The sequence below is a fragment of the Notolepis coatsorum genome, assembly GCF_963971535.1.
Source record: "Notolepis coatsorum genome assembly, chromosome: 18".
In the NCBI taxonomy this organism is placed as follows: Eukaryota; Metazoa; Chordata; class Actinopteri; order Aulopiformes; family Paralepididae; genus Notolepis; species Notolepis coatsorum.
This window is the reverse complement of record NC_140182.1, coordinates 92115799-92132296: the sequence shown is the minus strand read 5'-3', so window position 1 is coordinate 92132296 and position 16498 is coordinate 92115799. Positions and strand designations below refer to the sequence as shown.

The 16498-nt window shown below is 43.0% G+C and overlaps 1 protein-coding gene across 1 annotated transcript in view; it reads right to left on the bottom strand.

The window, feature by feature from the left end:
- cnot4a (CCR4-NOT transcription complex, subunit 4a) overlaps positions 1–16498 on the bottom strand; it is a 41300-nt gene that overhangs the window by 17565 nt on the left and 7237 nt on the right. Inside the window, exon 11 of the mRNA XM_084335602.1 lies at positions 15944–16465. Within this exon, the coding sequence (XP_084191728.1) occupies positions 15944–16465 (522 nt within the window). The remainder of the gene's footprint in view (positions 1–15943; positions 16466–16498) is intronic.

Below are 16498 nucleotides of genomic sequence, written 5' to 3'. Positions count from 1 at the left end.
CAATAGTAATATAACGTTAATGCAACAAAACGAATGCCTTGCTTTGTTAATCATAACGTTGATGCAGTAGCGTATGTCGGCTGTAACGGACATGACAATAACATAACGTGTACACATTAAAATTGCGAGAATCTATTCTAACATTTTCAAATCGATGCAGTTGAATTCCCCCCTTAGGATCGATGCATTGTTATACCCCTACACCAAAGTCACTGGCCCACTGTGTATAATAACTTGGCTAGCGTTATCAACAGCAGAGATGGGCAATAGGGTCCAGCTGCAGCGGCGGACGGCCGGAGTGCAAGCGGTGTGATGTAATTGGCAGACTCGACTGTCAATCAATGGTCTACCTGACACGCAAACTCATAAACAATGTTTCTGTACTGGAGGTGTACAGTATTTCAATAGGCAACCCTGAAAGGATTATTTTTCTAGAAGAGCAACACAGCCAAAACATAGGCATTGTATGCATAAAAGGGGCAAAAGCTAAAGTTAGGTGACTGAACCTTTTGTAGCAGTAGTTTGATTTGATAGGGACAGCACGTTAATGAACATCAAGTACAAAATGTAAACATGCAGGGTTGTAGCAAGAGCTAATTTACACGCATGCACGCACAGTACAAATACACGTTTATTAAAAAAAAAAAAAAAAAAAAAAAAAAAAAAAACTTACTTGAAATATTTTCACTGTGCTCCTAAATATTTTTGGGTGCTCCTAAATTTCTTTGTGTGCTCCTAAATTTTTTCATTTAGGAGCACATGTGCTCCTTGGGAAAAAGGTTAGCGTAGAGCCCTGGATATAGCTCTCCAAAAGTACATCGGTTTGTTTACAAAGCGTTGTCCTCCAGCCACATATTAGACGGCGACGGCCGGTCCTCAATGTGTTAACACTATGGCGTCCGTTCACGAGTATATACGTGTTTCGAAAAAGAGCGTTGTGGACCAGAGCCACGTATATACTCGTGGCAAGTTGTTATTGTTTTATTCCATATTTATAGCGCTTATTAGGTACCCGATCCACTAGCAGGATCTTTCCACATATTTGATTTTCGAAACATGCAGTACCGGCCAGATCCGCTTAGGGGCGCCATCGCTCCACTGCAGTATCATTGATGGGATTTAAAACATTTTTTTTTACAGTTCTGTGGGCGGATCATAGATCCTTGATTCCAAAAGAAGACCCTCCATCTTTGATCAGCTTGCCGAATTTTTTTTTTAGCCAATGTGCATATCGATCTACCAGAATCCGATGACTGGTGAGGAAATGCTGCCGGCGATCACATGGCCCGACGGTAGGATAATATTACCCCAAATTACAGCTGGATTGGACATTGTTTTATAACGTAACGTGATCGATCAGTGAAAATGCTATATTGAACGCACACTGTATTGCTAATCAATAATAGTAATCGGCGTTCCATAGATGCTCTGTAATAGTCCGGATGCTACGCAGTTTGTTTTATTTCATTCGTATATATACAGCAGAAATGGCGTTTGATATAACGGCGCCAACATTTAGCCTTTTTGCAGCCTCCTGCAGAAAAGCCTAGACGAAAAGCACGATATACCTTATATTCACGACGCTATAAAATGACAACCAACCGATGGATTTTTATTTTCTTTAAGCCATTATGAAGGCACGGTTTATGCACTCAAGTGACAATGAGAATGGACAGATAGCAATACTATAAATGATATATAAAGCTCTTAGAAAGTACATCGGTTTGTTTACAATCCTCTGTCCTCTGAGGCCTAAATCGCCGCGGGGTGCCGGTCGCCAGAGAGGCAGAGTTGATTTTGCAAAAAAAAAACAAAAAAAATTAAAAAAAATTTTTAAACATAATCGCATTTTTTTTCCATATTCGAATCCCATGCCCATCGAACGAAGCTTCGAAGTATTTAAGACAGCCCTAGTGTTGTCCTTGACGAACAGTTGAACTTCTCTGCTCACATCGCAGCAACAACCAGAACCTGCAGATTCCTCCTGAGCAACGTCAGAAGGATCCTTCCTGACAAAAGAGGCCACCCAACTCCTCATCCAATCAACAGTCATCTCCCGCCTCGACTACTGCAACGTAGGGCTGGGCGATATGGCCTAAATATGATATCACGATATTTTCTGACCTTTCGGCGATACATGATACACATCACGATGTTTTTCCTTTTTTCCCCAAACAATTCATTATGAGGTTTACCAAGACAGTATTTGAGTTTGCAAGCTAACATGAAAGACAAAAGACTCATGCATTTAGCATTTTTATATTATATATTAGATTTAGATTATTGGTAGGGATGCCCCGATCAAGTTTTTTGCCACCGATACCGATCACCGATCGTCGTGAGCCATATCGGCCGATACCGATCGTTTTTGATTAAAAGAAATTCAAATTTATTTTATATAATTTTTCTCTTCTTTTTTTATAAAATATATATATTATATAATTAGACTTGTACTTGTATTATCTGCGAGACATCGCCACCACGCAACAAGCTCCACTGTCTGTGTGTACTCTAGTAGCCTCCAGCTACAGCCAGGATTCTCCGGAGCTGCAGCTGGACCTATACTCGAGTAGCCTCGAGCTACGGCCAGGATTCTCCGGCGCTGCACCTGGACCCTATTGGTATAACGTTACTTAACTGTGCTCAGCAAGCCCTCAGCTCGAATACGCATCGAATCAGTGTTATAAGACATTGATATCAGGAGCTATCTGTAGCTACTGCTAGCCGGATATATAACGTTAATACAACGCCTCAGTGAATTATTTAGTTCAATGGGACATTTCGTTTTTAACAGTGAACTAACTTGCGCTAACGTGAGCTAACAGCTAACAGCTAACAGGTATCATACCTACCTACTATACTTGCTAGAGCGTTTGTTGATGTCAGGAGCTATCGGTAGCTGGCCGGCTAGATACCGTTCAGTTAGACAATGCCTCATCATGTATTAAACTAAAAGTAAATAGTTGACTGGGTCATTTTGTAACGGTAGCTAAGCTAACGTTAGCTCAGGGAGACACACGCCGTCCTCCCGTGTCTCACTAGACTAGACCCATGTTTACATGCGTGCGGGAGGGGCTGGACTCGAGAGCAGACGCCGCACCACCGGTGTCTGAGACAGAACTCAGCGACAGCGACTGAGATCGGGTTTGACGATCGGTGAAAATAAAACATCATCACCGATCACCGATCGCATATTTATACTGAATATCGGCCGATAACGATCGGGGCATCCCTAATTATTGGATTCTTAGATTATATATTTAGCATTTTAGCCTTTCGTTTTTTTAGATTATATATTAGATTAGATTTAGATTATTAGATTATATATTGTAACTATTTATTTATTTATTTATTTATGTATACATTTATTATTTGAACGGCTTAAGGTTATATCTGTACTTGATGTTTGTTTGTTGTGTTGCATACTTGAAATAAACTTCAATCCAATCAAATCAAACCCCCCCTCTTAAAAACAAAAACCTGTGCCATCTATAAAACATCATGCTAAAACTGTGAAACAAATGTCCTACTCCCCTAAAGAAAGAAATACATAGCAAACATGACCCAGTTATCCAATAGTGCTGCTGCTTTTTATTTAGTTAAAATCTTTTAGTTAATAAGACTAAGACTACAATATGACAACGATTTAATGACGGCTTCCTGTCCTCGCATTCCATTTCCGGTTTACGTAACATTTTTAACAACAAATTGCTGCTAATTAAACACTTCATGGAAACGGAGTAACGTTAACGTTATGTTGAGTTCATACGTGTAGTGTAGTATGAACTCGACATAACGTTAACATTACTCCGTGTCCACGGTTGCGTCGCAGATGGATGGTACACTAGTCTGTTAGCTCCGTATCTAAATTTTTAATTTATTTTTTTAATGTTGTGGGACTTGTACAGCACTTTGGTAAACGTTGTTTTTAAATGTGCTCTATAAATAAAGTAGATTGGATTACCGTAATTCCTCTAGGATCAATATTTCAAAAATCTGTGATGGCAATCATATTTTACCCACGGAGTCTTGAGATCTCCTGTTGATCTCCTCTCAACGCTCCAACAGTTCAAGAGCGCCATCTGGTGGCCAATCGGCGGATCGCCCAAACAGGAAGTGATGCGCCGGAAGTGGTGCTCATCCATATTTTGTCCGGGCACTCGCTATCGTTAGCGGGACTCCATCTTGATACACTGGACATCGATCGGTTGCAAATAACTCGATAAACAACATGATTTGGACGTATATATTATTATACAACCTGGAAATGGATCGCATATATCAACATCCCATAATCGCGCACTTTCTGCTCCACGCTGACCACCCAACGGTCAGAGGAAGCTGCGGTAAGTTTCAGCGTGTTTGCTTATTATGATCCATATAAACTGCTGTGATCTATGTATCGCCCATACTACATAAATGATTTAATGTCGGCCACAGACTTATAACCCCCCCCCCCCCTCCGGTCACCAGCAGATGATGAGGCAAGACGTTTAGGACCTTGTGCAATTGAAAGTTTTATTATGACGTCAATCGGTATCAACCTACATTTGATGATCTAATATGCATTTAGGGCTATAAATCACGTTCTGCAGAATGCTGCAGAAAACAATAAAAACATATTTATACTGAGACCGTATTTTAGTATGAATATGTGAATGAAAAAGTAGAACGTTGCTACATCCTAAACGATAGATACTTGACGTTGAATGGGCCATAGTAATGTCAATTTAGCAATACAATTTAAAAAGTTATAGCCCTGCAAAGAAGGGGAACATCTCCATAGACTTACAGTGGTGGCAGAGAGGGGTATAAGATCAGAATAATCCCTGGCAGATAAAGGGTTAATGTCCGGGTGCGCTGTTGAGATAAGCCGACCTCCTAATACAAACCGGGTTACTAATATACACCTCTCCTTACTTCCGTATGGAACACGGGTCGTGCGCAGCACGTAACACAACAACAACAGAGCTGAAAGCAGCCGATGGTAAAAGAGCTACCTACAGTACCCGGAGCTGCTAACTGGCTAACGCTATGAGAGCCAACGTTGCCACCCACAGCACCCGGAGCTGCTAACTGGCTAACGCTATGAGAGCCAACGTTGCCACCCACAGCACCCGGAGCTGCTAACTGGCTAACGCTATGAGAGCCAACGTTACCACCCACAGCACCCGGAGCTGCTAACGCTACGAGAGCCAATGTTGCCACCCACAGCACCCGGAGCTGCTAACTGGCTAACGTTATGAGAGCTAACGTTGCTACCCACAGCACCCGGAGCTGCTAACTGGCTAACGTTATGAGAGCTAACGTTGCTACCTACAGCACCCGGAGCTGCAACTGGCTAACGTTATGAGAGCCAACGTTGCTACCTACAGCACCCGGAGCTGCCAACTGGCTAACGTTATGAGAGCCAACGTTGCTACCCACAGCACCCGGAGCTAGGGATGGGTACCGAATTCGGTACTTTTGAGGTACCGAACAGAAACACGTCGGTACTACAGAGTATCGAATCAAGTGAGATTTTTTTTTTTTTTACTTTTTACTTTTCATGTCAATTGTCAACGTTCACACGCACCATATATGCTTACCTAGGATTTGACTTGATTCAACAACAAAGCAGTCGGCGCAATGACAAGCCGAAAACTGTCGAAATTGTAGTTATTTGAAGTTTGGATTTTTTTTTTTACGACTGAGGTAGGTAAATTAAATTTCTTGAGACTAAAGTACTGAAGAAAGGTACCGTTGGGTACCGGTATCGATTCACAGGTACCGGTACCGGTTCAAATGTGAAAGGTACCCATCCCTACCCGGAGCTGCTAACTGGCTAACGTTATGAGAGCCAACGTTGCTACCCACAGTACCCGGAGCTGCTAACTGGCTAACGTTATGAGAGCTAACGTTGCTACCCACAGCACCGGGAGCTGCCAACTGGCTAACGTTATGAGAGCCAACGTTGCTACCCACAGCACCCGGAGCTGCTAAGGTAAAGTTACTCGATTTCACTTTGAAAACGTTGAAATGACCAGTGACCACCTGTAATTGCACTGTTTACTATTTCATACAGTACTTGGTTTCAATAAATGAACCCAGTACATTTTACTGGGTTCAAACTCACACAAAATGTTGATTTATTCATTATGATCCATTTGAAAATTTGAAATATAGGCCTCTCTCTTATACATGCCTCCTCCTAATAAAAGCCTGGTACCCGCTACAGTTGAAACAAATACAAGCCCGGGTTACTATTAGAGGAATTACGGAAAAATAATTAAGTAGCCCCTTTCGTGACTGTGACGCAGCTAGGCCTGCCGCGATAAGCAATAAATCTATTAATCGGCGCGATAATTAAAATGAATGCAATGATTTTGACGGGCGCGATTAATTGCTATTTGCACGTTTGTTTTAATGAGGCGGAACCAGTACCCCTTGTCAGTCACTCTCCGTGTGGGGAGGCGGGCCGCTGGCCTTACTACAGAGTACAGCACGGGAGCTCCGTGGGGCAACGCCACATAGCTTAACTACCGGTACATTTCTCAATAGTGTTGCTCCTTTTAACCAAGTAGCGTTCTTTGTAGTGTAACGTTAGCTATTTTTAGATCCAAGTAGTTACTCGCTACTGCCCGGAGAAACTGGACTGCTAAATAAAGATTAAAGATCTAGCGTTGACGCTATCCAATGCTAACATTAACATTAGCTAAATAGCTAACAAACAAAATACAACGTATAGCATAGCTACAACACAGAATAACGTTAATACAATTACATGCATCATTGTTTACAATGAACGGGTGGGGCTGGTCAAAGGACTGGACACGGGGACAAGTTAAACATGAATTAATATAATAAAACAGGTAGTTTCGAGTCGTGCTGCAGTGCCTACGCACCACAGCTATTCTATTATATACGGCTTTGACGCTTCCTCCTCATCGTTGATTGCCTGTAGTAGCTGCATCTAACGTTAGTAGCTAACGTTAAAACTAACCTAAAGTTAGTTGTTCACCAACAATCTCAACATTTGTTTTATCATTAGCTCAAAAACACAGAACCGGACGAGACAAGTTGTCCGCTCAATACGTTCTGCTAGGCAGCTAGGATAATAACAACAATACTTCCGGTCGGACCGGTGGGTGGGTTTCAAAATAAAGTGAAAATACGTTTATTTTGTACAGCATTTTCCTCCACGAGTACTCGAGTACATCATGTGATCAATCGATCTGGATTATTTTTGCCCATCCCTAGTTTATCCTGTGCTGAAGTCTCCATTCCAATAGATAGTATATATTTTGGTGTTTATTTGATATTGTTTCACTGCCTTTTTATTTATTACGTTTCCAGTTTTTTCCTCACACTTTATTAACATTTTGTACATGGTACCGCATAATAATACATGTACATGTTAACACTTTGGCTGCCATGGGTTAAATTCATTATCAACCGTAGGTTGCCGGCTCTATTTGTCTATAGAGAAAGTCCCCTTCTTTGCAGGGCTATACATTTTTAAATTCTATTGCTACATTGCCATTATTAGGGCCCATTCAAAGTCCTATATGTATTGTTCATTGTGTAGCAACGTTAAACTTTTTCATTCACATATTCATAGTAAAGTATGGTCTAATGTATAAGTATGTTTTCATCTCTTTCTGCAGCTTTCTCCAGAACGTGATCTATAGCCCCAAATACATTATATTGATGATGCAACACAGTTTTATGGCAATCAGCGCGATATAAAAAATTCCAACTAGACGTACTTCTAGAAGTTACTACACGTCATCTGATGTTGACCGGATGGGCTAGGGGGCGTTTATAATTCCGTGGGCAGCGTTATACCAATCATCTAATGTGGGTCAAATGTTGATAATAGCAGTTAGTATCGAAGACGGTAATTTTACACGCTAAAACTCACCCCAGTCTCCGCGCGCCGTTGGGCGATCATCGTAGAGTAGACATTTTACCATTATGGGATGTCGATTTACCCGGTCCATCTCCAGCTTGTATAATGGTATATATGTCCAAATCATGTTGTTTATCGAGTTATTGGCAATCGATCGCTATGTAGTGAGATCGAGCCTCGGGACCTATAGCGAGTGCCCGGAAGTAATACGGCCGACCAGCACAACCTCTACGGCACTTCCTGTTAAGCGATTGCACCGATCGGCCACCAGATGGCGCTCCTGAACCGCCAGAGAGCTCAGTGGGTCCTCCTGGTGGATCTCAGGCCAGCGGAGGGGAAATATGAATCCGATCCCAGATTTTTGAAATATTGATATTAAAGACGCTGTAAAGCGTCTTCGGCAACTTGAGCATGGCCGGGAATGACGTGTTTAGGCGTTTTCCGGCAGCCAAAGTGTTAAAAGGATGACACAAAAAGCCAGACAGAGGGCTTGTTTCCAGTTTCAGTTTGTTTTATAATAAACAATCAAACTGAGCATTTTTTTATTTAGGATATTTAAAATGTCTTCCAATGTTAAATAAAGGTTTATTGCACTTTGAAACGGTTTCCTTGCATTATTATGCTATTATTATATTAGTAAAAAAAATTAAAAGGTTAATTGAACTTTTAGGAAATAAATTTCTCCAAAAAAAAAATTCTCTAACCGGTCGCAATAACATCGCTTATCGTGATATTTTCGGGGGCAATTAATCGCCCAGCAAAATGTGTTATCGTGGCAGGCCTAGACGCAGCCAACAAGGTTTCACTCGGCTGCGCTGCCTGGGTGCAGTGGGGCTGCTCTCACAGCCAACGACATGACATTACATAATTATGTTGCAACCTTCGTCTATCAAGCAAACAATTATATAAATATTTATATGTAGTTGATAGAGACAAAGGCAGAATTCGACTTATTTTTATATGGGTCGGGACACTTTAAAAAAGCAGCACAATGAACACAAATCTGTCCGACAGTCTTAAATAACAAACGGCATTGCTTCGCTTCTTCGTCGACATGTCTGCTGCACATGTCCTTGTTGTTTTCAACACAGATAATCTCCACATGCTTGTTGTAGAGAGGTGGAGTCGAGGCGCCGCTTACTTTTGTTTCATTGGAATGGAGGCGGGAAGGCGCCGCTTACTTTCGTTTCATTGGAATGGAGGCGCAATATTTTGGAGGCAAAAAAAATTGAAAATAACTTTGATTTTTTTTTTACGTTCGAAGCTTGTGCCATCGAACGAAGCTTCGAAGCTTCGAAGTATTTAAGACAGCCCTAAGTACCCTTAACGTCGGAGTTTATTAATACTCCTGGGTATCGGGGGGCATCCCTAGCACCGAGCCACCACCTCTCTGGCTAGGTGTGTGCGCGTGCGTGCATGTATGTGTGTGTACTAGATGACGTAATTTGGGCAAGTGTGTGTGTGACTGACTTTATTTTCTGCGAGAGGGAGAGGAAAGCATTTAGCACTGCGCTTGTAAGTCTCATCTCAGCCACGGCGGCCTCTAACGCAAGGGCAAAACATCACAATATCCACGATACGTTTAAAAAGTGTATCGTTAATGAACTGTACCCAATATTTATATAATATCGTCATATCGCCCAGCCCTACTGCAACGCACTGCTTGCTGGCCTTCCGACCACTGCCACCAAGCCTCTTCAACTCATTCAGAACGCAGCGGCCCGCCTGATCTCAAACCTACCGAAGTCAGCCCAATGAGCCCATGTCACCCCACTTCTCAGGGACCTGCACTGGCTCCCCATGGCCGCACGAAGGGAACGGCTCCCGCCTACCTCCGGTCAATGATCTCCTAACTACACACTAGGGCTGCAATGATTAGTCGTTATAATCGACGACGATCATAAAAAATCGGCGACTGGGAATTTTTGCGTCGATGGGTCGTATAAAAAAATCTGACGGAAATGTTAATTTGTAACTGCAATGCACTACAGGAAGTGCTGGGGGCAGTATCGTTTCCATTGTTCTGACTGCCTTCTGTAGTAACGGCCCGGGTAAGAAGAATAAAGAATGCACCCCGGAGCTTCGGAACGTTTTAGATAGTTAGCCATAGTATTGTATTTTTTACGTTAGCTTACATGTTGGAAAACAGAACGTCTCATGGATATAGATAATGCTTGCTAAGCGAACTCTATTGCTGGGGCTTATAAAGGCTGTGGTATGTTGTATGTAACGTTAAACAGCGCCAAGCTTACAGCACGCTATTTCAGTTATGCCGAAGCTGCGGTATGTTGTATGTAATGTTAGCTAAACAACAGCGCCTAGCTTACAGCGTTGCTGCTTTTATATACACATATACTCAATGTGGCAGTGTGTGTCACAATCTTACTTAGCTAGTCAGTCTGCAAAAACACGACACTCTGTGCTAACGTGAGCCGTCTGTAGCCTAGCCAGCCAAGTTCCAACTAGCTTTCCCATGGTTTAACGTTAATGGTATTATGCAGTACATCTAAAATAAGGTTTCACACATACACACACTCCTCTCACACACAGCAAACAAAATACCTAGAAGTCTGTCTGATCCGTCATCCTCCTCTCCCCCTACAGCTGTTCCAAGTCACCCTCCTGGACCAAGTTACAGCCCCATCAGCCGCGGTGCTGGGGCAGATGCTGCTACTTATTTTCTCTCTTTGTTTACATTTAAACACTTGCACTTTAATTTGTATACATTTTTTAATATAGCGTGTATAAGAAAGAAACGCCACTCAACTACTACACACCCTCAAGACCCCTACGCTCTGCATCTTGTGGCCGCCTCAGACCTACTCCTATCCGAGCTCCGGGAGGGTCATCAAAGAGAAGTGGCCTATTCTCGGTCCTTGCCCCACAATGGTGGAACAAACTTCCCACTAGGGCTTGGCGATAAAACGATAACGAGATATCCCGGGTTAACTCGCCATGCGCTGGGGGCCAAACCAGAGATATCTCTGGTTTTAACCGTTATTTCTTTTATTCGCTATTGCCATTCATAATTAAACGAGGCAGCCGGTGCAGGCTGTTCTGAGTGTGTCTGAGATTGCAGACGGCAAATACCGCCACCTAACGCCTTGGGGCCGCTATTACACTCCATTTGAAACTATGTAGTTTGTTTTCTGGGCTGAGCTGAGCCGTGCGGGCGGGGCCAAAATTCTCAGGCAAGACGTGCGCTTACGACGATGCATCAACTAGGCCCCCCCCCCCCTCATTCATATGCAATGCCGGATAACGTGGGACGGACTGCCGCGACCAGTACTTGGAATGGCGATCAGATAATTGGATTATTTTTTTTGCATTACATCAGAGACACGGTAAGGACTATATATTACAAATCTTGTGTTGATCCGATATTTTAATCCCGCGATTGAAGCCCGTCTGTTAGGGATGCACCGAAATTTCGGCCACAGAAAGTTTTCGGCCGAAAATGACAAAAAATGGCCTTTCGGCTTTTGGCCGAAAGAGTTTTTTCACCGAAAATATATCACTGAAACAGAAACAACCTGTAACCTAACGCGTGTTGTTGTGATGATGTCATCAAAACATGGCTTCAGTCATTACATGCGCGCTGTTTCTACGTGTCGCGCTGTTTCTATGTAAACTCAGCGCGCAACGCGTCCAATAAACGAGTCTTTAACATGCTTCATATCCTTATTTACTATATGCCCGTCGCGGTTAACTTAAGAGGGGGGGGGGGGGGGGGGGGTTGTGTTTCTCACATTGACGCTGTCTGTCGTTGATAATATAATCTGAAGAGCATTATTATTCTCGAGAATACACGTTGCGCGTCTACTGTGCCAAAGTCAAGAGAGCACATTCATCTGCGGACTAGAAAGGTGCGCTCAGTAGAGCACAGATGTCCGCCACTTGACTTGGAATTAATGTACTGTATGCATTCAGAAGTGCTGAATAAATGTTTTATGGACCCATAAGTGATTATTTATTATTTAAGTTTTGCCATAATCATATATTTTTCCATAATCAGGTAGCTGAACAACATTGGTAAAAAAAATCTATTCTATGAATCATTTTCGGCCTTTCGGCATTCGGTTTTCGGCCAACTGTTTTCCGATGCACGCATCCCTACGGTCTGTGTGGAATGTGGAATGCTGTGTCCCGTTGGGTCATCGGGATGGGCGCCCCGCTCTAAACCACATTTCATGCTTGCATGAGGAAGGATAATACCGATAATCTAGTGTTGATTTCAGGATGATTCGATAATCAGGCGAAAAATGACAACATGATAACTGGATTTCACTAAAGGGCTGTTTTCGTATTTTTCCTGAGATTACTCAGAATCACCCAAACTATACTCATATTCACCACGGTATAAAACGGAAATGTACGGATGAAAAAAGTATCTGTTTTTTGCATGTTGACTGGAAGAAACTCACTGTCGACAACGTTATTAGATCCATAGCTATAATATTTGATATCGTTTTCAGCAGTGCAAACACGGCATTCTCCTCATTGAACAAAGCGCTGGCACGCAACGGCCCCAATGCCCATAGCGCCCTCTGGCGTCCAATGTGTTAATAATCGATAAATAAAAAAATATCAATAATAAAAATAAAAATTTGTTTTTGTTTTGTGTGTGACCTGCAACAGGGCAGTTTTAAAACCAGAGACAGTGGACAGACTTGTCTTTCTTGCCTGCAACTTAAAGTAATGGCTTAGCTTGTCCAAATGACATTACTGACCAAATTTTCTCTTGTCCATTTATTAGTGTGTGTGACCACCCACACTATTTAATCCATATTGTATCTTTATTCCGCCGATTTTTGTCCAGTAACTCCTGCCTTTCACACCACACACAAGTGTGTAAGGTATCAAAACGACCGGCTTGGTCCAACTCGAGTTGCTATAACTTTTTGGAAAGTTTCACTGCACAGTTTGGCTACAAATCGACTCTAAAACGGGAAATTTTGGTCCATAGGAAGGCGGAATGTTAATAACTAGAGTGTAGAAACTGCATTTTTTTGTTTTACCTTTTGTAAATTGCGACAGTGATCTCAATTTTGGACGTAGATATAAAAACACACCAAAACGATGACACGACTGTCAATGGAATTGGACATTTCTCTCTCAACTTATGGCCATTTATTTGACAGTCATGGTCTACATACACACTAATGGACTCTCCACTCTAGCTGAAATCTGTGATTTCACCGTTTCTTCCCTTGTCTTCCGATCGCCACAATTGTCGACGGAATTACACAATATCGCACATAACCCTTCATGAAGTTCCTCAAGTGCTCATATTAAAAAAACTAAGCTTCATCTCTTATCGTTTTGCTTTAATCATCATGAGTGAAGGAAGTGCAGCCTCATTGAAATGCATTGGGGATGGATTTGTCAATTAGGATTGTAATCAATTAGGCTTGCAGTAGGGCTGCACGATTAATCGTTTTTTTAATCGAAATCGCGATTTGGAATGATGCAATTATCAAATCGCCAAGCCTGCAATTACATTTTTTTTTTTTTTCTTCTTCTTTAACCAGGAAGTCCCATTGAGATACAAGATCTCCTTTGCAAGGTAGACCTGGCCAAGATGACAGCAATAACATTTGCAATACATCACACAGCAATAAAATGTGCGATACATCACACAAGAACATAATAAATGTGCATGTATACAATACATCACATGTAAACACAAAGCAGAATAGTCTACACATGATGGTAAAAGTGTATAATACAGGGTAATACAGTAATTTTGCAGTTGGGACCCGACTACAGAAAGCAGCAACATGCTTCTTGTAATTTTTTTTTTTTTAAATATGTTATAATCGCATCGCAAAATCTGTCAGAATAATCGCAATTAGATTATTTCCCAAAATCGTGCAGCCCTAGCTTGCAGGTGTGCATGCGACTCAGAGGGAGGTGTCAATCAACTCAGTACTGCATGACCTCTCAGGGGATTAACCCTCGATCCTTAGGCCACGCCCCCTTTTTGTATCTTTTGAACCGTTTGTCGTAGAGACTTGCGGGTTGTGCCATTGTACTCAGTAGGGATATCCTCTTTCATTGGTCTATGTTGACCACGCCCCCATGATTTGGCTCCTCCCCCTTTGTGTATCTTTTGAACCGTAGAGACTTGCGGGTTGTGCCATTGTACTCAGTAGGGATATCCTCTTTCATTGGTCTATGTTGACCACTCCCGCGATCCTTAGGCCACGCCCCATTTTTGTATCTTTTGAACCGTTGTCGTAGAGACTTGCGGGTTGTGCCATTATACTCAGTAGGGATATCCTCTTTCATTGGTCTATGTTGACCACGCCCCTATCCTTAGACCACACCCCTTTTTTATCTTTTGAACCGTTTGTCGTAGACTTGCGGGTTGTGCCATTGTACTCCGTAGAGATATCCTCTTTCATTGGTCTATGTTGACCACGCCCCTATCCTTAGACCACACCCCTTTTTGTATCTTTTGAACAGTTTGTCGTAGAGACTTGCAGGTTGTACCATTGTACTCAGTAGGGATATCCTCTTTCATTGGTCTATATTGACCACATCCTTAGGCCGCGCCCCCTTTTTGTATCATTTGAACCGTTTGTCATAGAGACTCGCGAGAGATCCTCTCCCGTTGGCCGGCGGTGCACAGGCATCACCCACACTTTCACAATTTACCCCGCGGAATTGTCTATTTTTGATTGCTTTCTAATTTAAAATAGTTTGAAACCGTCTGTACACAGTAGGCTATGTGTGCTAGCAGAGCTAGTCTCCAGTCACGAGTCACGGTGCACATGTGCGGTGGTTTGTCCACCAAAAAAGCGCCAAAAGATAGAAAAGAAACTAACAGAGCCAGAACTATTCAACTCCCCTGGAGCCACAGCCAGCAGAGAAGCCCGTTTACTTTAGCTTTCAAACCAGCTGCAGCCTGAGAGTGTGAGGGGCTGTAACACTAAAGATGGTGGCAACGACAAAGAATTGCTGCAAGATAAACATACATCTGTTTAAATTTTTTTTTAATACTTTTAACAATATCGATAATTATAGATATCGAGTGATATCGAGTGATATGATATCGTTATCATGATATCATTTTTGGCCACATCGCCCAGCCCTACTTCCCACCAGTTAGGATAGCCGAAACCCGTCCAATCTTTCGCCGTCGACTAAGACGCACTTCAATCATTATCTGAAATGAAAAAAAAAAATAAGGAAAAAAAACTCTAACCCTAACTAACCTTACTCTCATGCCTTGTCTTAATATACTAACCTACACTATAGCACTCAACACTTTGATGAACATTGTTACTCAGCTGATAAGAGTTGTACCCTTCCTGCTGTCTTGTTGTACACAACTTGTAAGTCGCTTTGGATAAAAGTGTCAGCTAAATGACAAAATGTAAATGTAAATATTCTGGATTATTTTGGAAAGGGCCGATGTTTAGCGTGTAATAGTGCACAAACTACAGTATGTAGAAATTAACTCGTCAGTGGTATAGTCTGGCCCGAGCACACAATAGTAGCCTGCAATGCAATGGCGAGCGAACTATTGGAGATTATGAAGACAACGGATGAGGGCCACCTAACGTTATATGTATTGATCCTGTTCTGATCCAAGACACTTGGAGCAAGAGTGGAGCGAGCAAGAGTAGAGTACCTGCTGACAAAAGGTAACTATTTTACCGAACCCCATCATAAAACATGCTTTTGTAATGATCGCAGCTTCGGACAACTCATTCCCTATGATAACACCAGGCTCCCTGGATGGATAATGAATGGAAATGTCGAATAAAAGAAATAACGATGAAAACCCGACTTTTCTCGGGTTTGGCGCTCAAGCGTTGGCGAGTTAACCCGACTTTACTCGGGTATGGTGTCCATTGAGTTAAAGGGCTGTGCTCTGCATAGCTTAATTAACGTGCATAACATACCTGTGTAACGTTAAGTAACTTGTGTTCCGCTGGGAAAGCATCAGCATAACTCCATACATACACTCCATTCGGAACCGTTTTCACATGTGGCAACAGAAAATGACAGGATGCAGACAGAGTGACCCAGGGGGCCTGGTACCTGAGATGGGGATCCCTCCCAGCCCCGTGCTGTGCTGAGGGGGCAGACTCAGGTCCAGGAAATGACTGTGTGAGGCAGCGCTGGCCGAGTGGTTCAAGTGTGTGAGGTTATTGCGTGTGGGGATGCCCATCCAGGGATGTCTGGCGGCCGGCTGTTGCTGCTGCTGCTGTTGCTGCTGCAACTGACTGGCCTGGTTGCTCTGACTACCGGGGAAGCTGAAGGAGCTGTAGATGGCTCTGTGGTGGAGCTGGGAGAGGCGCGGTGGGCCGGTTGGGAAGTGGTGGGAGTTGGCGCCAAGGTTGGGGGGCAGCAAGCTCGGGCCGTGGTGGGGCCCGTGGGAGAGCAATCCGGGGGACAGGGGGCTCTGGTCCTGCACAGACAGCTCCTTCTCGATCAGGTCGGCCAGGGCCTTGCGGGTGACGTCGAAGGGATCGAAACCCAGGTCGTCGTCCTGCTGTTTAGTGGAGGAGCCGAAGCCGAAGGCCGCCTGCCAGTCTGTGGAGGACGACACTGGTATTGTGTCTGGGATGACATGAAAGGAATGAAAAAGAAGAA